The 25,126-nt window shown below is 33.0% G+C and overlaps 1 protein-coding gene across 4 annotated transcripts; it reads left to right on the top strand.

Annotated features, from left to right (window-relative positions):
- The first annotated feature begins 111 nt into the window (after positions 1-111).
- LOC127874997 (uncharacterized) lies at positions 112-13,750 on the top strand. Of its 4 annotated transcripts, none has more exons than XM_052419722.1 (7): positions 112-225; positions 564-893; positions 9,150-9,275; positions 9,565-9,595; positions 9,834-9,951; positions 10,103-10,319; positions 11,328-13,750. In XM_052419722.1, exons 1-6 carry the CDS (start codon positions 165-167, stop codon positions 10,289-10,291), a joined length of 855 nt encoding a protein of 284 aa, XP_052275682.1. In that variant the 5' UTR covers positions 112-164; the 3' UTR covers positions 10,292-10,319; positions 11,328-13,750. The 4 variants fall into 4 exon arrangements, 3 of the variants coding, with proteins under 3 accessions (XP_052275682.1, XP_052275681.1, XP_052275680.1); XM_052419721.1 differs by having other exon boundaries at positions 11,322-13,750; XM_052419720.1 differs by having other exon boundaries at positions 10,103-13,750.
- Positions 13,751-25,126: the final 11,376 nt, after the last annotated feature.

Here is a 25,126-nt window from a genome sequence, read left to right as displayed (position 1 = left end):
CAAAGATCGGCGATTTGTAACAACGAGTGACCTTAACGGAACGCCATAGATAGGAGCACAGTTTAATAATGTACGAGGAATGTTAACAGATTACATCCGTTATTTTGAATTTACGTGTTATATGGTTGATCATAAGAAGTCAATATGTGTATATAAAAATCAAAATGGATAGAACTTTTTTGAAAATATATTTATTTTGTAGTTGCATATGTGTTTATTCATCAGGTATTTTCTTTATGTTATACTCGTGTAACTTTTCAGATCGTAAGAGTTATCGCATATTAGATGAAACAAAACGCACACAAGATACGAAATTAATGCCATTATTATTATTTATTATCATTATTATTTATATTATTAATATAATAATAATAATAATAATAATAATAATAATAATAATAATAATAATACTAATAATAATAATAATTAAATAGTAATAATAATAATAATAATAATAATAATAATAATAATTATTATTATTATTATTATTATTATTATTATTATTATTATTATTATTATTAATCTTATTATTATTATTATTATTGTAATTGTAATTATTATAGTTTTGTGTCAACACCTACTGCTGACGTCTAATGTGTCTGTGGTAGAAGAAAACAATCCAATGAAATTGACCTGTGTCCTGCCTTCTAATGGGGCAAATACGGGATGGATTGTGAATGGTGTAAGGACAGAAACGGCGCTACTGGATGACGGGACATGCAATAAGCCATCTCCACCACCACAGGGGTTTATCTACACGTGTGTCAGTTCAACTGTCTTCACTTTGACCATCCTTCAGGTGAAACGTGAACAGAATGGGGATCAGTGGAAGTGCGATTCCTGGATAAACGGTGGAACTTTATATAGCAACATCGTTACCCTCAAGGTTCAAGGTAAACATATTAATTTGTATTCTAGATTGCATGTAAGTGTTATATAAAAGAATTATGATATTTATTGTTTTGAAAAAATCTGTTTAAGTTTTGTTTAATATGCACTTCAACAACTGCTACTACTCAACCTGCTGCTGCTACCCTTATAACTTCTGCAAATGTTACTTCTGCTAATTGAGCTCGTGACACATCACAATTAAAATCATACTACAATAAAATAGAAAATTGTATCAATTTTATTAAAGTAACATTTGTGTTTATAATATTACGTATAATAATTAGTATCAATCATAAAAAGTGGATGTAATTCAAGGTTAGTGCTATGATCAAGAAATAGAAAGTTATCTCCCCTATGACCTCTTAGTTTAAACCTATTTATTTTAGCTCGATTGCATCGAAAGCCTTAGGCTTATTGAAACGTTATCGACCTCATAGTACTTTACAACTTAATTAACTACTGTTTATAAAATCGGTTGTGTACGCATTGCAAACAGCTTGACACTTTATACAGATACATACATTAAATAATGCCTAATTGGGATTTATCAAGGTTAGTTTTATAGCAATGAACACCAGACAAATTTAATAACACATATGAAAACGCTATTTCGGGTCTTCTGTTGCTAATAGGTTTTAAATGACTTTTTGTCATGGGCATTTTTTAATCGGACTCTATATTTCTTTAATTTGTGTAGTGACAAAATAAAATTGTTTAAGTATAATGTAACGTGTATAAAACGTGGTTGGAGACATGAGTGTCAGCTAGTTACTACATTATCATACTTTGTGCTTAAATAATATATATTAAACTAAGGTCAAATCCTGAAATTAAGGGAATTAACATTAACGACGTAGAATACAAATTGTTATAATTGCCGAAGACACGTCCATACTCCTGGATGACACTTCTGCATCTCTCAGTATAATTTTAGATGTATTGTCACACTTCTCCAACTTCTCAGGGTAAAATGGTAATTTCGACAAAACTATAGAAGTAATGTTTAACTCCGAAAGCATCAAAAGAAGATGGAAACTAAATTGGAACAAACAAACATTCGACATGGCTTAACAATTAACGTTGATGTTTGAATAGTTATAAAACAAAATTATGTGACAAAATAGTTTTAATAAAACTTTAGAAAAAAGGTCTAGAAGGACAGACTTTAACACTAATAGGAAGAAGTCGAGTTAATAAAACTTGAGCATAACTGGTGTTTAATCATTTCTGTGTTCCCTTGCCAAATCCAACACATAATTTGTAAGCAGAGATAAATGAACTATTTTTTTTTATTTTGTGTGGAATGGTTAGCCACAAATTAGCAATACTATGAAAATATTTTGTCTGTTCTATGACGTCCTTAAGGATCCGTCAAAATGTGACAGATATGGTTAATAAATTTATATAACCAACACAATGATTGATTTTCAAAAATTATGCAAATGTGGAAGTCACCATCGTAAAAATTTATTTAACAACATACAAACGGAATTTTGAAAAGGTACATTGATGTCGTTTGTTTAGCTTAATAGAAAAGAACCCTTTAATTACCAGCATTTGATTCAAAATATAATGTTTCTTTAAAATGGCATTAAAGTAATGGAATTTCCCACCCATCATTTTATGGGGATGTTTGTTCGCCAATTAAACATCTGAAATAAATGTTCATATCATTTTTTTCAATGTCATGATCTCATTTTTATCAAAAGGATATGATGCTGACGTAGCATACTTAAAACACTTGCTTGTTGGTTTTCGATTCATTATATCTTTCTTCTCTTATAATTTGGAATTATTAATGGAATGACAATTTTATACGTTTGCTTCTAAAATATTTAATAAACAAAGCTGGTTTTATTGGTAATTCTAGTTAACAGTACTGCCCCTTCAATAATGTTTGAGCTTACAGTACTGCCCCTTTAATAATATTTGATTAATCTCTTCTTTATTACGTCATCCGATCACTTTCACATGCATAGGTCATCGGGTTTATATCGTTTATTTTCTTTAAATTTTTTCTTTTTCGTTTCTCGATTTATGTATTTTTTAAACAATCACATAAACAACCAAGCTATATAATTTGGATCTTGTACAACCAATTTTGCTACTTATTCATGTATTTGCACGATGACGATCTGAAATATTAACTATATGATGCTATATTATGAACTCTATTTCTAAAAAGAATGGATTTAGTTGGCACTTGTTCGTAATTTCATTTCATCGTTCCTCAAAAAGTTGCAAATCTCTTGCCCTGGTATCTTTCCTACAATCTCGTTATTAAATGGTAATAAAATTGAATGCGTCTTTATTCCCTTTTATTATGACCCCCTTCGAAGAAGAGAGGATATTTTGTTTTGCAGGATGTCGGTCGGTTTGTCGGAAGACCAGTTCGTTTCCGATAAAAAACTCATCAACGAAATGACCGATTGGCTTGATACTTCACATGTACATTGGCCTTGGAAGTAAATGACCACTATTGATATTGGACTCAATAGGTCAAAGGTCAAGGTCACTGTCACAATAAGTGTGAAAATCGTTTCCGATCAATAACTTATCAACGAATTGACCGATTGGCTTTATACTTAAGATGTGCATTGGACTTGGATAGTAGATGACCCCTTATGAAATAGTATTCACTTGGTCAAAGGTCAAGGTCACTGTCACATAAAGTGTAAAAATCGTTTCCGATCAATAACTCGTCAACGAATAGACCGATTGGTTTGATACTTCACATGTGCACTGGCATTGGACAATACTTGACCCCTTCTAAAAGGGGTCACTAGGTCAAAGGTCAAGGTCACTTTCTCAATAAGTGTTAAGAGTGTTTCTGATCATTAACTCGTCAACGAATCGGCTGATTTGCTTGATACTTTCCATATGCATTGGGCTTATACAGTAGATGACCCATATTGAAATTGGAATAACTAGGTCAAAGGTGATGGCTACTGTCACAATAAGCGGGAAAATCGATTCTGATCAATAACTCGGCAACGAATCAACCCATTGGCTTGATACTTCACATATGCATTGGCCTTGGACAGTAGATGACCCTACTGAAATTGGTGTCACTTGGTCAAAGGTCATTGTCACAATAAGTGTGACACTCGTTTCCGATCAATAACTCGTGAACGCTTTGACCGATTGGCTTGATACTTCCGATATGCATTTGACTTGGGCAGTAGATGACCCCTTCTGAAATAAGGGTAACTAGGTCAAAGGTCATGGTCACTGTCACAATAAGTGGGAAAATCGTTTCGGATAAATAACTCGTCAACGAATCAACCCATTGGCACGATACTGCCCATGTGCATTGGCCTTGGACAGTAGATGACTCCTATTGAAATTGGGGTCACTAGGTCATTGGTGATTGTCAAAATAATTGTGAAACAAATGTCCGATCAATAACTCGTCAACGAACTGACCGATTGGCTTGCTACTTCACATGTGCATTTGCCTTGGGCAGTAGATGACCCTTATTGAAATTGGGGTCACTTGTCCAAATTGCTGTAGGTGCTTTTGTGTCCAATGACTGTACATGGCATGCACATATATCCATCGTAAAGGAAAAGGCATGGACACGAGTTCATATAATGTGTCGATTAAAAATAATGTTTGATAGAAAAACACTCGAGAAAATATATGTATCGTTTATATGACCAATTCTTGAGTACTCAGACGCTGTATTTGATAATTGTACGCAATATGAAAAAAATTGACTAGAAATAATCCAAATCGAACCCCCTCGAATTACATCCGGATGTAAACGTCTAGTCTCATTAGAAGAACTTTATAATGAATTTTGATGGAAAACTCTCAGTCAGCGAACACACAGACATAAACTTATATTAATGTACAATATGAACTCGAACAATGTTCCAAACTACTTACAGTCTCTCTTGCCCGCAACAGTTGGGTCGAGTAACAATTACTCATTAAGAAATTCGTCACATTTCCGAACGATTCAAGCGCGAACGTCACTTTATTCAAATTCGTTTCTTCCGTCCACTGTATCTGAATGGAATAATTTTCCCGATGTCGTCAAAAACGCTGAATCGATCCATTCCTTCAAAAGGCTCATTAACACAGATCGACCAATTGCAAATTCCCTATTTTCAAACGGCGAAAGACGATCTCAAATGTTTCACACGCGCCTAAGAACAAAGTGTAGTGCCTTTAAAGAACATCTTTTCAGACGCAATATTATTACATCCGCGTTATGTCAATGCGGACGTCATGAAACGACGTCACATTACTTTCTCGAATGAATTCAGTATGCACATATTCGCGACGAACTTTTAAACTCAATATCCGTATATTCTGTCCCCTGAATTGAAATTATTCTATATGGAGACAACACTCGTGCCTTCTTAACAAATACTAAAATAGCTGATGCAGTTCACAAATATATTGTAAAAAGCAATCGATTCGATTCGTAAATATGCTACAGAACGGCTCTCAACCTTCTTTTCCTCTTTTGCAATAATCATGCATTTCAAAACTTCTTATATTCTCTCCCAATAACTCTGCAAGTCTCTTCCCTTCATCTTTAAAATGTAAACCTATAACATGTGTGTTTTCTTTCTAATAAATGAAACTCTATACTCGGAGTTTCTCTTTCATTTTTGCATTCTAATATTATTGTGTAATCATAAAAAACCAACTATGTTCGTCTAACAACATGTTATTGTTTTTGTATATGGAGGACATTGTCTTTCGTTCCCATCCTATTAAAACATTTTAACTGTATAAATGTTGTATGTAATTCAATGTAACACAATGTGTATTGTTTGAAATAAATATGTTTAAATTAAAGCACTGTTTGGGAGTCATATGTCTCCGACCGCGGAACTCTTGTCATTATTTTATCTGATTTGCAGTGCTATGAGGTTAACTTTTATTTACACTTACATGTATCATGAAGATTGCTGGACCAAGTGTGAGGTTGAGCGCTCTAAAACCGGTTCAAACCCCCAATGCTTTGCATTGACCGTTCCAAGGCGGTGACCCCAGCTTTATTCTTCTATGTGTGTATGTTGTTTCGTATTGTGCTGTTTCGTACTGGATTGGCAATTGGTCACTTGCCTTAAATAAAGAAATAAATAAGCAAAACATTGTATATAATTAGAATGCAATACTGCTATAGCAGATAGATTTTCACTTCTTTAAAATGGTTTGGCTAAGGTGTTCATTTCGGTTGCGATTTGACACTTTCTTTAGTGTGCCGTTTATTCAAATTAATCTACGGTTCATCTTAGTAAACACACAGGTTTAAGGACAGAGTTTGAGTACGAAACGTAGGTAAACACATTTTCTTATTTGAAATTGAATATGCCAATTCAGCCAACTGTATCTTTTTACAAAACTGAATATGAAATAATTCAACATATATTTTGGGAATATAAGCAGGTCAACCAGTTAATAACACATTTGTTTCTGTATGTTATCATTGTTCGAACTCTCCCAATATGTATTTCTTGTACTGAGACCTTCAAATACAATTGGACCCTTGTACTGAATATTTGTTTTGAAAAATGTTGATTTTACAATTGTAAATAGAACCAATCTATACCCTCATTCATCTATTTATCAGGACACTAATTATATAGTAAATGGAAATACATGAAGCGCAATGAAATTAAGCAAAAACAAGTAAAACTTCATATAGTCTTTAATTTACAAGCGATAAAGCATCATACAGATAAATATTAAGATCTTTTAAAAACACTAACAGGAAGAAACCCTTACGTTGGTAGAATTAATACATAATCGTGTTGCATGTTTCCAAAAAACTGAAACTAATAATATTTAGCTACCTAAATGTATACAATAAATATGAATCTCTGTCAACAAATTTAAAATAGTACTTAAATAAACATGTTTTAAACAAGATGCACAGGTACGTACGGTGTAGATATAAGCAACCGGGTAAGGTTTCTTTTGGGGATGAGCACTAGGGCATGACTCGACGACGTTTGTGATTTTTTTTATTTAACCAGTCACAAATTCTATTTAAAAGTTGTCTCCCTTGTGTGCATAGTTGTTTTTAGCCTATTTTCTTTTTTGTACATTGAATCTGTTGGGCAAGTTTTTCTTTCCCGCTCTGGCAGTAGTATTTCATGGGTTGAGCTGGAAGGACATCTTTTTTTCAAATGTAATTTAAGAGCCGTGCTTCTTTGAGGTTAGTATAAGTCTCTTGGTTGCAATAGTGTTTTTATAATGATTGTGGATAATTGATTTGTGTTGTACAAGTAATTATCTAATATATTATGCATTTATATTAATTTGTAATGTGTTTCCGCGACTTGGAAAAATGGCAGCACTTCTCAGAATAGCTCTCTCCTATCTTAGTCACTATTTCTGCATGCTTTATAAGCACATGCATTTAACTTGCAGAGATTACCTTCTTCACGGAGAATCCTGTGTGTAAGATCAGTGTGTGAGGGTAAAGCAGCCATTCCATAAATGTTAATAATATTGAAATATTGTTAAAGTCATGAATGTATTATAAAAGCGGATATGTATGTTTTATATTGATCATTATATGGTTTTCTATGCAACTTTGTATAAAAGCCACTAGATGACCATCATATTATTATGTACGTTATCTTACTATAATTTGTGTTATTATTAATTTCAGGTTGTCTTCATATCTGGAATTCAATATTGAATATTGAATATTTAATATGTAGCACTATAATAAAGTATAAAACAACCTTATAAAAGGTTTACATGTCTTAAATCTTCCTGAACATTAACGAACCCGCACTCGTGGAACAATATAAGTAGGTATAAGTATTATATAAATACCACCAGTGTAACAATTATATAATAAAAACTATTGTTGGTCTATTTGTGCACATTGAATGCATTCGAAAACAACACTGTCATTCGTGTATCCCCCTCCCAATCCGACATATACACGTCCGGTCAAAGTTAATATAATATAGAGCGCTGCAATTATCACGTTGCTCTATCGGACATTCCCATCTTATAACGTAAGTTTCTTGACTGAAATTTATGCTTTTTAACGGGATGCACGTTAACGAATTCACTGTAATAAGGAATAGAAATGCCATACATGTATGATAGTATGTTTATTTAAAAAAAAACAGTGTGTCTGTTTATTTGGACTAAAGGAAATTAATTGTACATGTACAAAAATGCATATCCATGGAGAAATCTAATGGGCGGAAAAAACTTGATACTCCTTTCAAGCTTCTTTTTAATAATGTATTTCTGTTCAACCAAAATCACAAACAACACTATTAACTTGTTTTAAAATCACAACAAAACTCAAGTTTTATTTTGAAAAAAAAACGGGCATAATAACTTGACAATTGATATCATGAAGTAATGATGGATTATGATGGAATTATATAACATATACATGTTTATATATTGTTAAGCATATGAGTTTATTAATATGGTTAATATATTTACTTAACTCAAAAGAGAATCCAAAAACAATAACACAACTCGAAATATACTAAATTTTGTATCTATGTGTTGTATTGTTTATGCAAATAATATTTTGCATGGTGACGATTGGAACAGGTGCATCAAGGATGTCTTCGGCGATAGAAATCTGAAATAATACAAGAAGTGAATATTATATTGTCTGTATATGTATATTAGCCTTTCATGCTTAAGCCTTTCCAGTGCCACAATACACGTCGGACAAATGTTTGATGACCAGCACAGATTTAACACCTTGTAAAATACATTTTATATTTCAATGGTCTCCAATGGTCAATGTCTCAATTATATTTTCGAACATAAACATTAGACCTTTTTACAGTAAAACCAGAAACACCGAAATAATTCCATTGTGCGAACCAAACCGCTGCGTCGGTGAAGTTGTATTGGCTTACTGGATATCACGAGGGTCTGTCGTAGACCGTTTACATTGAATACAGGAAAGTTGACTCGACTATTTTGGAATAATGTTTCCATTGACGAAGAGAAATCCACATCGTGTGTATTAATGAACGTAACTGTTGATAACCTGAGCCCATCAACAGAATACCAAGCAAGGATGTATGTCAAGAGCACGATCTGAGTATAACAAAATTCCGAACCTATAACGATCGCAATATTAGACGGTGCGTGCAAAGCAGTCTTGCGAAATAATTAGATATTCATTTCCATTGATGTTATCGTTTAATGTTAGCATGTTCAAAAGAAGCATGCATATCAGCAAAAAGAAGGTTAAGTTATCTCGCAAATGTGTTAGTTTTTGTTTATCTATTTTTCAGATGTCACCCAACAATCGATGTCACAGATTGGGCCAATTGTTGGTGGAGCTGTGGCAGGGATTCTTCTTCTTGTCGTGTTAGTGGGTTTGGTTTACAAACGTCTGACTGGCAACTTCAAAAAGAAAGGTTGTTTCCAAGTTTAGAGTTCTATAGCGTTTACTATCATGTTTCTAGTGAGACAGTTGTGCATTTGATCATTCGCGCAACAACAAACCGTTAGTTAAGCGCTAGTCATTTCTCTTGATGTTCTTGATTAGAATGGATTTTATAAACTGTGCCTTTACCGCCCTACTGTTATTTCGCTCGTTGTTATATTGCTATTATTGTATGCAGCAATTATTAAAACATGTTTCACGTGAACAAATATTTAAAATATTTATCATGTGGAATTCAACAAATAAGTGCGCTTTTACAGGAGTCTGTGAAGGATTGTCATCAGCTTCTCCGTATGTATTGTTTAATTATTAATAAAATGACTTCGATAACAATATTCGTACGAAACACGATAATTGATTAGTATAACGCAAAATGTATTTTGCGTTAAAAAGTATTCAATTACGTGTTTCGGTAGAAAAGTCTCAAAGTGTACATACTATTTCTCAAAGTATGGTTTACGATAAAAGTGTTCACTTGCATGTGCAGAGCTAAAGTGCAACTAATTATTGGAGCACGATATTTTCAAAGACAGAAAGCGGGTGACCCTGCAAACGCCATCGATACAAGCGCATTTAACGCCGCAGATTCAAACAACCGCAAGGCCATGATAGATCGAATTCCTAATCCGGATGTGGACCTCCCATCGGTAAGCGCAAATTCGATCAGACCGCTGGGGTATTAAACTATAGGCGATAACGAAAGATATATTGATAATTGCTGTTGTCATCGTGTAGGCATGGGAATAATATATCTCATGACAAATAATAGATTTCATACCTAAAAGAATATGTTTACAGATTCCCGTTCACTCTCATCTTGAGCTGGAACCCGATATTACGCATGACTACGTTCATACGTATGACTATGTAATTGAGAGCGGTCTGCGACCCAAAATGGCACTTCCTCCGCCTCAAGGCGACAGGGGAATGCCACTCAGAAGAAATGTAGATGATGGGTATTTGACGCCGATGGACAATCGTTTGTGAGGAGTGCATCAATGACATGGTGAACAAAGTAAGGCCATTTCAATGTTCAACACATACATAAAAAATAACAATGAAATAATTTAAGTATGTTTCTGTACGGTCGTCATCACAACATGCTTAAAAATTATTATATGTATAATAACCAAACATTAATCCATATGTGTTTTTTTGTAACTTGATTGTATATTGTACATTATGTTAGCATGAAGTCATTTAAGAGACTAAATATAAGTGTGCAATATAAGTATACTGTTCACGATTTAAAAAGACAAATCGATTACCCCAAATGATTTGTTTATGCTTAACCAATGCATAATTATATTATATTTTTTATTATGTATCGCCTATACACTCGATATCAACACACATTGTTTTCAGTATTTGTGGAATCACTTATCCCCCCATTTGCTGAGTGTAATGTTACACTCAAATCAAAATCAAATTCTCGTGGGACTGTAATGTGATAAGATCTTATTGACTATATGCTCAGCCCTTCAGAATCTAGTGATTATTGTTGTTTTTTACGAACGTCAACTATCTGTTGCCGTTGTTTAGGTTTTTATGCCCCCCCCCCCCCCCCCGGTAGGGCGGCATATTGTAGTCGGAATGTTCGTAATTCCGTCTGTCTGGCTGTCTGAAATTCCGTTTCCGAAGTGTTTTTTTTTAACGCTTTGGTACATTTAGTTGATTTTAGATATGTGAAATTACAGATCTAGTACGAGTTTCGTTAAGGTCAATTGATTTTGGGCGAAGTTATGGACCTTAGACTTTGACATTTTCTGGACAATTAATGTTTTCCTGATTTATTTTTTTGCTAAACGCTTGCACATATTAACCTTATTTATAGTGTGTGAGTATATCTATATGCCGCACAGATCAAGTTAGAGTTTCGTTCATGTCCATTGACTTTTGACGAAGTTACGGGAATTGGACTTAGGAATTTTCTTTAAAATAATACTTTTCTGGATTTTTTTCCGAAACGCTTTGTGATATTTGCCTAATTTTTGGTATTTGTGTCTTCCTACATGAGTTACAGATACAGTTCGATTTGTGTACTGGTCCATTGATTTTGGCGAAGTTATGGGCCTTGGACTTGCATATATTTACCTTATTTGTGGCGTGGGACATTATCTACATGACATACAGACCAAGTTTGAATTTCATTCCGGCCCATTGATTTTGACGAAGTTACGGATCTAGGACTTTATTCTCCAAACAAATTTATCTTAAATAACGCGTTTTCGGATTATTATTTGCGATAATCTTACAGATATTTACCTGATTATTGGTAAGTGAGTCTACCTGCATGACTTTCAGACTAAGATTGAGTTTTTATGTGGAGTTTTTAGACAAAAGTGGAAAGAGTGGGCATATGTGTCCTATGGACGCATTTCTTGTGTAACATATGTATGCATTGAAAAGTTGCTTTCGGGTGCTTAAAAATTTAAATAGTGATAAATCGCATAAAAAACTGCTGATTTGTGTTACGGTTATTATCCCCACGCTTTTTGAAAAGCGTGGGGATATTGTGTTTATCTCCGCCGTCTGTCCGTCCGTCCGTGATGTCTTCTCCTCCTACACTATGAGCACTAGAAGCTTGAAACTTACACATATGGTAGCTATGAGCATATGTGCGACACAGCACTATTTGGAATTTTGATTTGATCCCTTGGTCAAAAGTTATGGGGGTTGGGCTGGGGCCGGGTCAAAGATTTTCACTCATTTTTTTATGTCATTTTACATTAACTTCTTCATTTCGACACCGATTTACTTCAAATTGATACTGAACATCTCTCATGACAATACGGTCAATCTCAACTATGCATGGCCCTATTACCAACCTTGGGGCGCCCCTGGATCAAACATGCGGCGTGGGGATACGCGTCGGCCTCTGCCGCGCCATTTCTAGTTTAATTTGCTTACATTTGCTATAAAGTATTATTATGATAATAATTATATTCCTGCCACTGGTTTTCTAAAGAAAAGAAAATTCACAGTTTATTGTTGGTATATTTAATTATGTGTTATCAAAGTTGCGACAATATAACTTAAAAAATTAAGGACAAATGTTCTGTTGTTTTGTATATTACAATTATGTATTGTCTATGTATGTTTATGTTTGCTTGACTGAAATATTTTATATGCTGCATTCATTTGCATTTAGGAATTTTAATGTAAAGCTTATATTAAATTGATTGAAAGGATATGTAGTGCTTACAAATTACACATTGTATTTTTATTGCAGACATACATGTAGAAAAGTATTTTATCTATATTTGTCTTTCGGTTATGTTATAAGATATGCGTGTCTACACTTTCTTGAAAGCAATTATGGTTTTCCTATATTTTGCAATTAAAAACACATATGCAAGTTTGCTTCTATGGTGGAACCTGCTTTTCCAATGTTTGTTTCAGTGATTTCAGGATTGTAATGTTTGCTTGTGCATCAATTATTATGAAGTACTTTGCTAACATTAACTTGAATGAACACCAGTGTTGTTTTTGCATGTGTTTTTTTAGCGGTTATTGCAATTAGTGTTTCGAGGTTTTCTCTCATTCAATTAAATATTTTGACTCCTGATATTATATAGTGTAATTAACTAAGAATTGCATACGTTTAGTGTTAAGTGTTTCCAATTTTGTTGTCCTAGCATATCTAAAAAGACAATTAAGTATTTATATGTGACTGATACGGTCCTCAGTTTATTTTATTAGGATGTGAGTGCTTGCATACATATATATACATTATAATAACAATACATAAATTGTAATAATTATAAAGCGTCTTTAACGTTTTTTCATCGATGAATTAAGCTTAAACCTGTATTACAGACACATGGTTTAAATACTTTACAATCATGTGTGGTTTAGAGATAACGATTTGGCTTTTGCTACTTTAGGTTCCGAATTTGCTCCTCGGAACACCGTTTTGTTAAAACATTTTTCAATGATTTTTTCAAAATTTCGTAAAACAGTGGACAAGTCCCTTTTTCTGTATTATGTTTGCGTGTGTGAAATCATATACTCATATATAAATGTTTTTTCTGAGCCCTGTGTGTAAGACTTGAGAAGATAAAACGGTATGTCACCCATTTGTATCACTCAAACAAACCTACATCTTACAGTAACATTGCTACAAGTGTTCCTAAATGTTCGCATGCCTGTTTAATGAAGAGGTCTATCTATCGATCGATCGATCCATCCATCCATCCATCCATCCACCCACCCACCCAAAATACCCAACACCCAAACGCAACCACCCACCCACCCATCAATACTGTCAAGTTGTTCATCAACGACATGAGTTCTATTACCAGAATCAATCAGCTTTCATAATTATGTAATGTATTTCGTGTTGTTGTTGTTTTATATATCTAGTTTATTATACAAAGCTTCATTATATCTAATCTACTACTCATGTCTATAACATGATCACAATAAAACAGGTAGAATACTTCAGATATGTGTTGCTGTTTTATTAAAACCTACTTTCGTATTGTTTCTTGATGTCCAGCATTACCGAATGCTGATGATAGAGACGTTGCATCTAAAAAGTGATTTTATTATAAATGCACAGTATTTAACAAAATATTTACTACAATAGTGTACCCATAAATTCACGAAATAAGATACTCGAAATTCCAAAATGCATTTAAATAATAACAAAACAACGTTTATTTGAGTAAAAAGTAACATTTAAGTGACTCATGACGTTTCACACGCCTTGTGCGTGACCATAACTCACCTGTTTTTTTGCGAACTGTTTTGATACATATGGCCGGGTTCCAGACTTTCTCAACTTGCGCCGTCGTTTTGTAAGGCTTTCCTTAAAGAATACTTATTTTCCGTTACACAAATCTGTCAATAGTGTTTTAGTCCTCACCAAATTGAACACTTTGTTATCGGTTTGTGGACTGAGTCAAAAGGACGTGTTTTGTGAATTTTTATAATGTTTTCGAGCGAGTACATATTTTGCGAATGTATTATTATGCAAGCATGTTCTTTATTATACCTAAGTAAACCAAATACAATTTATCAACAAAATACTCGATTTTTATTTGTCATAAGGTTCTTGAAACGACTCGATTTCGTTGTTCGGGCGCCGCATATCTTGCCAATGGCATTGCACAACTTTTCTTTCGGCAAACACAAACGTAAACGTCGTAAACATATTGTTTCGTCGTGCATCAATTTAAGTCTTATGCGTATACCAAATTAATCGGATCAAACGGAGATATTCTGCAAATAGCTATGAAAAAAACTTGATTCTACTGCTATGAACTTGAACTTTGTTTCTGACATAAAATAGGAATAATTCAACTCAAGAAACATTTTTAGGAAAGAAATTTTTGATTTGTGTTTACATGTCGCCATAGTTCTACATGTATACAATACCAGTATTTTTATACGCTCGTTATACAGGACGAGCCGTTTTATGGGAACATCTGCAGCGAGCTGGCGTTTAAGTTCGGGCGGGCGAGCGTTTTAGTTTTGGCGGGCGAGCGTGTTAGTTCGAGCGGGCGAGCGTTTTAGTTCGGGTATGCGAGCGTTTTAAATCGGGAGCGTGGTTTCGTTCGGGTCGGTGGGCGAGAGTTCGAAGTCCATTTCCCGGACAAAAGATTCATATCAGGAAGTAACACAACATATCGTCACTTTATTCGCGCAATTTAATGCCGTATTCCTTTAATACAACAGTGATGTCACATGTTATGTTTTGTTGAAAGGTATATTTCAATAAGTCTCAAATATCTGTGAAGATTGCGACAGGAGATTGTTACAGTTATAACGGACAGAAAAGTTATGAAGTTCCCAAGTAATCAAAGACTTACACTCCCGTTAGAACACAAACTATCATTATTTGTTCTACTTAAGTACCAAATAACGGTGAAAATGCTTGATTACATGATTTTCACTGAACCGAACGTGCCATATAACATGCTCACTTTATGCTATAAAAAGTTTATACACCGTGAAAGCAAGGTCGGGTGGCCAAATCGGCCCGTCGTCGCAACTTTGGCTTTCAAGCGAAAGCTCTCGGGTCGATAGTGATATGCAGGGTCAATATGACTTACAAGCCTTTCTTGTCCGGTGAATAATCTCTAATTATAACTGATATCACCAACTGATACTTTTCCTAGGGTAGATATTGTACCAAAACAATGTCTACATATTTATTCCTGTATCTGACAACAGATCATTTAGGGCTTGACTGTTTTATGGATGCCAAATTGTCCCATATCATACACGATACACATCTTTAGCACAACAAATGCAAATAAACGCCATTCATATGTAATGTTAATTCCATGTTCATATAACTGCTGCATGTTTAAGGATTAAAATGTTAATGCGATAATGAATGCAATTATCAAATTGGCAATACTTTACTGCGTGCTAGCGATTCATGGGTCAATCGATAAACGAAAAATGCCATTAATGTCGTATCGGCGCTTTTTTGTCGATCCGGTGGGTTTATTTGTCTTTCTTTCGTGTATGCTTGTGGACGAACAGAAACATATGACAGAAACCATACACCATATGTAATAAATGACGTTCATCCATGAAATTAATCAATATACAGTGTACTATACTGCAGTTGCATCTTCATGGAATTGAATTATCGTACAAGTTAATATATTATAAACAATCAAAGACGCGTCAACATCAACGATGAATAGCGTAACTTAATATATAATACCATATGTATTAAAACAGAATGCGCTTGTAATACGCCGGTAATTAGGTATTGCATTCATACGATAATGAATACATAACATTTTCTTATCAAACTAATAATACAACGTATATATGAAATAAAGCATAACAGGTAAATAAAACGTTGAATTTTCAAAGAAATCGTTTAATGTATTAACAACTAGACAATAATACCAAATATCATGTGGATAATGTAGAGGCGAATCAGCCTTCTTTACTATCATACGGTATGAGTCGATGTTTAACGAACATTCGATAAACAATCTGAGTTTCTTTACATTCGTGTTTTAACAACTTATCACTTAACTACACGACAAACAATTATATAAGCAGTCAGTGCGCATGCGCGGAAAATACTGACTGTAATAAATAACAATCAACTGGTCTATAGGCAACAACCTTAATCATTACTACTTTAAGGCTTCAAGTATTATGACGTTTATTTGAGCCTAAATAACAAATAAATAAAGTACAGTAAAGTGGAAACGATGGTACATCCTCAAACGCCCTAAATGGAAGATATAAGTGGTGAGAAATAACCTCTTATGTCCTCATGTACATACTTGTTCAAATGTACTCATCAACCAGTATGTTTTGTCTGGGTTTATATAGATAAGAAAAAAGAATGACTATATTGTTTATTTGTATCTTATTTACATACATAGGGATGTCATAGAAAACTTACGACCCCGCAGGCCCTTGCTACAACCATCGTATTAAGAAGGAAAATCACTCTGGCAGTCACAGATACCGTACTTCCTGTTTAGAACTGGTAAATCAAAGTCACATATCCGTATTAAGTAAGAAACCGTCACCAAATTGTTTAAGATCTGATAAACAGTCAAAAAAGGCCAAACTTGAAAACATATTTCTTTCGTTAAGGACGACCAGGAAATTAGATAAGGACGCGTGCATAAACAGTTTATTATTTAATGCAATTGTTAATTTGAATATTTTGAAAATCGCAAAATATCCTAAAACATGCTAGTTAGCATTGTCTAGAGAGGATCCTATCAATACAAAACAAACAATATGTTTAAAAGAAACTTTTCTTTGGTCACTTAGTAGGTCGGTTTGTAGACCTGAACCAAACAGAGCTTGTTAAATTCTTTAGTACTAGGGTCCGTATTTGACATAACTTCTGTTGTACGTTAAAATACTTTATCTCTTATAATAAATTGTAAAAGATTGTTTATAGCGCATTTAAAAACGGTTGTGTTCTTTGTATGTTATAGGGCTTTATATGGTTGATACAATGAACCTCTTACACGTTCGATCGTTAATGAAGAAATAACTCCCGGTACATTGATAATTACAATTTAAAGGGACTGTCAACCACGACAACGAAGAAAAGAAAAGTTGTAAAATAGCGTATTTGTTTACAGTTGTTAGTTTATATTCATTAAAATATCACGACTGGTATATCACATTACTTGAAAAAAGTTCATATTTTCAGTATATTTGGTTATAAAATTTCGCGATGTGAAATCGAAAGTACAGCGCGAAAATAGGTGACCATAACGATATACACATTGTAAATAACGCAAGTAGATTGATCATTTTATATATAAAATATATACAATTCACAACGCATGCACAATTTGCATTCCTGGGTTAACCACGTGTCGATGATTATCAATCTACTGGCGTTATTTATAGTTAACTAATAGTTACCTGGTAGACATACCCAGTAAAATTTATCACCAAATGTACTGAAAATATGAAAACTTAACGACTTTTTTCAAGTAATGTAATATTCCAGTCATGATATTTTAATCAATATAAACTAATAATTGTAAAAAAAATACGGTATTTTACAATTTTTCTTTTCTTCTTCGTCGTGGTTGACAGTCCCTTTAATTTCTAGCATCTATATTTTCAAAATTCATAACATGTTGTTCTGTCTTCTGTAATTTAATATATTGAATTATTTGTACAGAAAATAGTACGGCTACTTTATTTTATTCTGTTACCACAGTGAAAATTTGATGTTTATTATTATTATAGAGAAAACCTTTAATATGATATAGGGGATATTTGTTCATGTCAGAGTAAGATCGTTTGTTATTTCACGTGTGATGAAAAAACAAACGATCTTATATTTACATGAACACATTTTCTGTTTCTTTTATGCCCCTTCTTCAAGAAAACAGCTGTTCCCTTTCGCTGAAAAGTTACTCTTTCTCCCGTGCCTCAATAAATTTCAAAACACAAAATGACGTCATTAGTGTGACGAAATGACGTCATTTTACCAGCGAAATTGTACAGTTAAACTCTTTTACATAGAGGATATTTGTTGGATCCGGTGGATTATCGATTTTAATTCACGAGTGATCATAGAAAATAATATTTTCACGAGTGGCGCAGCCACGAGTGAAAATATATGTTTTCTATGATCACGAGTGAATTAAAGTCGATAATCCACCGAATCCAACAAATTTTCTTTTTATTTAATGCATTTTTCACAGTTTATATACATTGTTCAAGAGTTTAACTAACGAATTTTGCTGGGATAATGACGTCATTTCGTCAAAAAAATGACGTCATTTCACAGTAAACAATGAAAATTATCGATTATTCTCACTCATAATTTTCACTGTTTGAAACAGTGAAATTATCAGTTTTAATTCACTGATATTTCTCTATAAACCACCGGAAAGCATTAAATAAAATGTTAATAAACGGTAAAAAGATTAAAATAAAAAGAAAATTTTTTGAATTCGGTGGAATATCGATTTTAATTCACTCGTGATGATAGAATATATATAAAATCGAAATAGAAGTTCCGAAAATTTGTTATTTTCATCGGTAAAAAAAACGATTTGTTTATTTTAACTGCTTTTATTTAACTGCAGAAATGATAAAAGAAACTAATTACTTACTCGTATATTTATGAGGATAAAAATATATTTATTAAAATATACAATATTGGAACTTAATATAATATCTGCTTATTACAACTTACGCGTCGTAATTATTATTTCGTAAATTCTTATCAATTTATTAACTGAACGCATCCATTTATGCATATGTAATACGTGACTGTTACAATCTACAGGTCTATAGTAAAGTAAAGATTGCGTATCAGAGGACCGAGAGAGGCATTGTGTAAAAGCTTATCTCTTACATCACAGTATCCGTTTTCGTTTGGCTTGGCAAAACTAAAACTCAATCATAATCAAAACTATTAATATTAAATATTTAAAGTTATGCTTTTGTAATGATTTAGTTTGTAATAACATCTCAAAAGGTGAAGGGTTTATTCTAAATAGCACGGCAAATAGCAGAAAAGAGCATGTTGTGGTATGTGGTTTACTTTCATTCCAAAACAAGTCTTTAAAGTAAATTGATACGTGCGTGCATTTATTTATTTCAGTGTATTATCACAATGTTTGTCCTCAGTCATGCTCTATGTAAACACGAATATTTGACTGGCAGTTGTGTTATCAACAAATACATTTTCTAGTTGGGACAATTATTTTGCAGTCTGCAAGTAATTTGATATTTGGATATTGTTATGTATATTACGACCCAAACTATCATCGAATGCTACCTGACTACAGCATTTACGAAATATGTCAGACACGACAGGCTAAACGCTTGATTACCAAATTGTCAGTCGTTTCATAAATCTATGGTGGATATATTAGTCCGCCATAATTTTAAACTTTTATAATAAATTCCAAGTATTAAATTATCATTTTTATGTTAGGTTCTCATGTTTTCTGATTGTCAGCAAGTTTATGATGCATTTAATAACTTATGGCATGATCGGAGATCGACATGTCTAATCTCGCACCGTTCTGTTTGTCATGCAATTACAACTTCTTGGTATATTTTGTTATGCTTCACAGTGAAGAGGACCATAAAACTTACTTCTTAAACAAGAGGGCCCTGATAGAAATTAAATTTTAACCTGAGTTTAAGATAAACCAATTGTCGAAAATTGTCATGATGACATTGTTTTGGAACGGACGTGACATGGCAAATACTTTTTGACCAAGTTTCATCCTGATAATGAGGTCTTCCAAACATTTGACTTTGTGACCTAGTAATTCGACGCCCGTGACGCAGAATCATACTCGGCTTGTATATTAAGGTAAACAAATAATTTGACAATTTATTTTGATAACCAACAATTAAAATACAAAATGATTTTTTTAAACTTCAACTAATAGAAAAGTGTTAGAATGCAAATAAATGGGGAACCAAGGTCTTGTCAGAAATTATGAAAATATATTAAAATACTTGAAATATAAATACAATAAATGCACAGTTTGTTTTCAACTACTTAAACTTTAACTGTAAATTGCCAAATATTTAACACTATACCGGTAAATGACTGTATGATATTGCACTTAAAATTTTCTCCAAAACAACCATGTTTAGAGGCTAGGATATTTCACGTAGAAGACGTTCAAAACATTTCTAAATATTCTTTTAAAAGGTATGTTTGTTTTATATTTTGACTAAAAACCGCTTATAATTTCAGTTGCAAGTTTTTTTTCAGTTATTTATTTTTAAGTCTTGTTTTGATACAGGGGCATGGTATAAAAATTTAATAGATGACCTCTATACGAAGTTACACAACATATAACAATCATTAACCTTATTATTTCAGAAAATATTTTTAAGTTTTCCTTTTTAAAATTTATTTTTAGCTTAAAAAGATTTAAAGACGTACGGACGGACAGTGCGACTGGCATATGCCCACTTCTTCGCAATGTTTTATACAATAAATTGAACCTTAAATAACAATAACACACACGTGTTATTCACAAGTCATTTAAAACATTACAATCAAAGGGGAGTCACTGTGGCTATCGTGTATTGAATATAAATCAAAGTTGTTTTACATGTTAAATAAGTTTGTTTATTTACTATACCGGTAACACGGTTTTTAATAAGATTACATAAATGTAAACAAAGTTGATAACAATGTTAAATTTATTAAAAGTAGTGTTGATAAATCAATGTATCATATAAGTAACCATAACAGTAATATAATATGTAAGGGAAACACGATAGCTATATGGCAGGGCAAGTTTTATCTATCGGTCATGATGTGAAGAAAATAGATATAAGACTACAATAAAATGTATTGCGCCACTTAATCTTTTCATTTGAGAGAAGAAGACTTTTGGATCATTTTGCTATTTAAACCATGTGACCTATTGGGAGTTGCAAGTTGTGACCCAAGGGGCATAATAAAAACAGACAAATAAGAGGACAAATATATAATTTAAACACTCAATATAAAAGCCATAGTGTTAGCGAAGATTTATGTTTTATTTATTTTTTATTTTGGTGATAGGTATATTCCATGGGCTGAAATGATAAGAGGAACTTTAAAAGAGGGTCACCCAAAGATCATTCATGTGACGTTTCGTTAAAATTTGCAAAAAGTTGTTAGATGAAAAAGGCAAAGCACCTAAGCAATATCGGACTATGAGCAAACTAATATCCTTAAAGTTCCCCTTAAGCACTATGTGCTCAGGTTAGCCAAACACTACGAGCCCCACTGAGCAACTTCATAACAAACCCTACTATTCCTATAATAAAAAACACTCGACTTGCATTTTTGGTTTTGGTTTGAAGTCAAGGTTATTCAAAATATTGAGGAATAACGGATTTTCTACTTCAAACAACAGCGACCTTGACCTTGATCCAACAGGTCTCAAATGCATTCCAAAACTACCGTGGATTCGCATGCAAGCTTTCAACACACATAATATATTTTAGAACAAAACCTGGATACAAATTCAAGCTATTCAGCGGATTTGTTCTATTTTTGTTCTATCAAATAATGTATAAATCAAATCTACCTACATACAAAACTTTAGCACAATACCTCATTTCAAACTCAAGTTATTGAACAGAAACCTTTGTTTGTAACAGTGACCTTGACTTTGGCATTGACACAAATGACCCTAAATGAACTATTATTCTAAGTATGCATTAAAGCAACATATACACACAATGTCGCTGTAGTAAATCCATCCAAACTCAAGTTAAACAATGTTTCTATTTTTGGTATCAGTGACCTTGATCTTGATTTGACTGGCCACAGCTGACGATGCCAGCAAAAATGATCAAGCTAGATGTCCATACAAGTTTTATCAAGAATGGTCGATGAAAACTGATGTTATAGACCAGAGACTACCCGTTAACTGTCTTCGTATTTATATGAAAAGTGACCTTGACACGACTTGCAACTGTTTTTTAACTAAACCGCTAAACTCAAGTGGTTTGTTACCTTTTTATCACTTCACAACGCAAAAATATTTTGTTCAAAAGTGTTTGGTTGAAGTTCTAGCCAGTGCTAAGAATGATATGTCAAATGCTAAAATCTATTTATTATGTATTATCATTTTATTATAAAATGCACGTGTTCCAATGTGCGGTATGGTATGAAATATACAGACCACCGAGCGTCTCATTACAGTATAGTAACCTCTCACTCGGCTTCGGGCCGATCATAGATCTATAATTTTCTGGATAGATCTTTAAGCCGATCAACGTTTTGGGGTTGATTGGTCGTTACTTATGATGCGACTATGACCTCATGAGTCAGGTAAAAGCAGTTTTATTCTAAGACGAAGTTTTAACTATAACATAGCATGCGTATTATTATTAAGAACGTGAAATTGAAGTTTGCAAATAATGTTTTATGCATAAAATTTCTTCTCATAACCCGTCACATAATTATGATCTAAAGACAGACGTAATCGTTGTGTTTACGTAATATAACGACATATATTTGAGGCTTAGTTTAAACATATTTATTTCAAACAATACACATTGTTTTACAAAGAATTACATACAACATTTATACAGTTAACATGTTTGAAAAGGATTGGAACGAAAGACAATGTCTTATAAAGTTCTTCTCCCTATACAAATACAATTACATGTTGTCAGACGAACATAGTTGGGTTTTTTATTACACAATATTAAAATATCGGAAAAAAATAGAACAATAAGAGAAACTCCGATTATGGTGTTTCATTTGTGAATAGCAGGTTATAGATTGACATTTGAAAAGAGAAAAAAGACGAGAGACTGGCAGAGTTCTAGAAAGAAAACAAGAGAAGTTGTGAAAGACTTGATAAGGGAAACAAGAAGAAAAAGGATTGAGGGTTGTTCTGTAGCATATTACGAATCAAATCGCTTACTTTTAATAATGAATTTGTGAACTGCATCAGCTTTTTTAGTATTTGTTAAGTAGTCACGAGTGTTGTCTCCATATAGGATAGTTTCAATGCAATTGAGGCTTCATTAATGATTCGAAATATTGTAGCAATTATTAAAAGTGAATGTTATGAACATTGCAAATTTATTGAAATCAAACAATTCCAAAATGTGAATTACTGCCATTAAAAGCGCGCTTGACGGCATTTACCTGAACTATATTTTGTATTTGCTGTCACGGTTATACCGTGACATATTTTCCCATTATTATCTCATTATTATTTTTCACGGAGCTTTTTTCTTGAGGGCTTGTGATAATTATTTTCATAATACATGTACTTACTTGTTAAATGCGTCCTTACTTCTTTTAGAATTGATGCGTTGTAATGTAGTTCATAAAATTAATAGTCTGTGTTTTAGTTTTTAAAAGCAATGTTTTGGGGCAGCTACTTGCAAGAGCCTTGATATGTTTGAGTCGTCATCACAATCGCAGTAACACGGCATGCATGAACATGTACAGTGAGGTACATGAACACTCAATAAAGCTTATGGTCACAAAATCGAAGCGCAAATGTACTTGCAAAACAGTATTAACAAATTGTGATGATTCTTAAAATGTAATACTGTGGTGCATGCTGGAAAAGTGTTTTGAACGGGATAAATTGAATGTATACATTATTTCTCCCACATGTCAACGCAACGTTATTGAGCTGAAAATTGGCCTCGAAAATACGATCGCCAGATTCAAACTTATAGTACTTTGGATTTAATACAACGTTTGTTGCAAGATCAACAGCTCCAGCGTCTTTTGGGTTTAATCAGTGCCCACGAGGCATTGTCTGATATGGACCTTGCGTTACACGATTGAGAAACAGTTAAGATAAACCCGTTGAGACTAAAGAGGTAATACATTTTAAAATACAATGTCTCAAATGGAATATTACATGGTATTAGCATTTGCAAGTAGTTTGTTCTATTAACATTTACTGCTTTTTATGTTCACTTCTTTCAAAAGATTTTCTAAGATAAATGGCGAAAATAATTTAGCATTAAACTAAATTTCAAATGAGATTAAAATGACAAAAAATACTCCATATCATTTAAATATGTCATCACCTGCTATTAAATAAATACACGCATTATAAACAATACATTTCCCTTATTTCATGCATTTCTATATCAATTTTGTTGGATTCAAACTGACGCCAAGAACAGTCGCACACTTGAATGAGCAGTTTATTACTATAGCACCGTGTTTCGATAGTGAGCACTAAATTGGGGCACTACATGTAAATTCAATATTACCACGTATTTTCCCGCGCACACGAAGTTAAGCCGGAGAAAATTTACATATTGAGTACAAATAATTATTCTTCTGAGCGTTTAAAAACAAATCAGAAAACGTGGTTAATACAAAAGTACTCAATAAATGAAAGCACCTGAGCGTATTTGTGATAAATATACCTCTTTTAGGCCGCTTGTATAACGACGCAGTTTATATGCATTTCGACAAAATTGATCTCCTCGTTTTTTTCCGAAATGTTTTGGTAGATTTGTTTCAATTTTTTAACTCTGATATTAATTTTTTTCGGAGGTAATTATACAATAGGTACTTAGCCATTCAATTACTTGAGCGTATTTCAATTTCATCGTGAATAATGTGATTGTCTAATGTATGCACATATCCCCCAGTAGAAATGATTTGCAATCATGTTTTCATGTTTCATTTAAGCTATAACATTAAGTAAAACACTATTAGAAACCTCTTTAAACCAGCAGTAATAAAATGCTAAGACAAACTAGTTTATAAACACACATTGACTCCATACAAAAGCAATTGTCGGCAAGTATATTCTTCATTTGAGTCAAATAGTATGTAGACATTCTAAATTAAGTTAAAGTGAACTTAAATGTAAACAAAGACGTGCA

The sequence above is a fragment of the Dreissena polymorpha genome, chromosome 3, assembly GCF_020536995.1.
Source record: "Dreissena polymorpha isolate Duluth1 chromosome 3, UMN_Dpol_1.0, whole genome shotgun sequence".
Classification (NCBI taxonomy): domain Eukaryota; kingdom Metazoa; phylum Mollusca; class Bivalvia; order Myida; family Dreissenidae; genus Dreissena; species Dreissena polymorpha.
The sequence above is the reverse complement of the archived record's forward strand: the minus strand, read 5'-3'. Positions and strand labels throughout refer to the sequence as shown.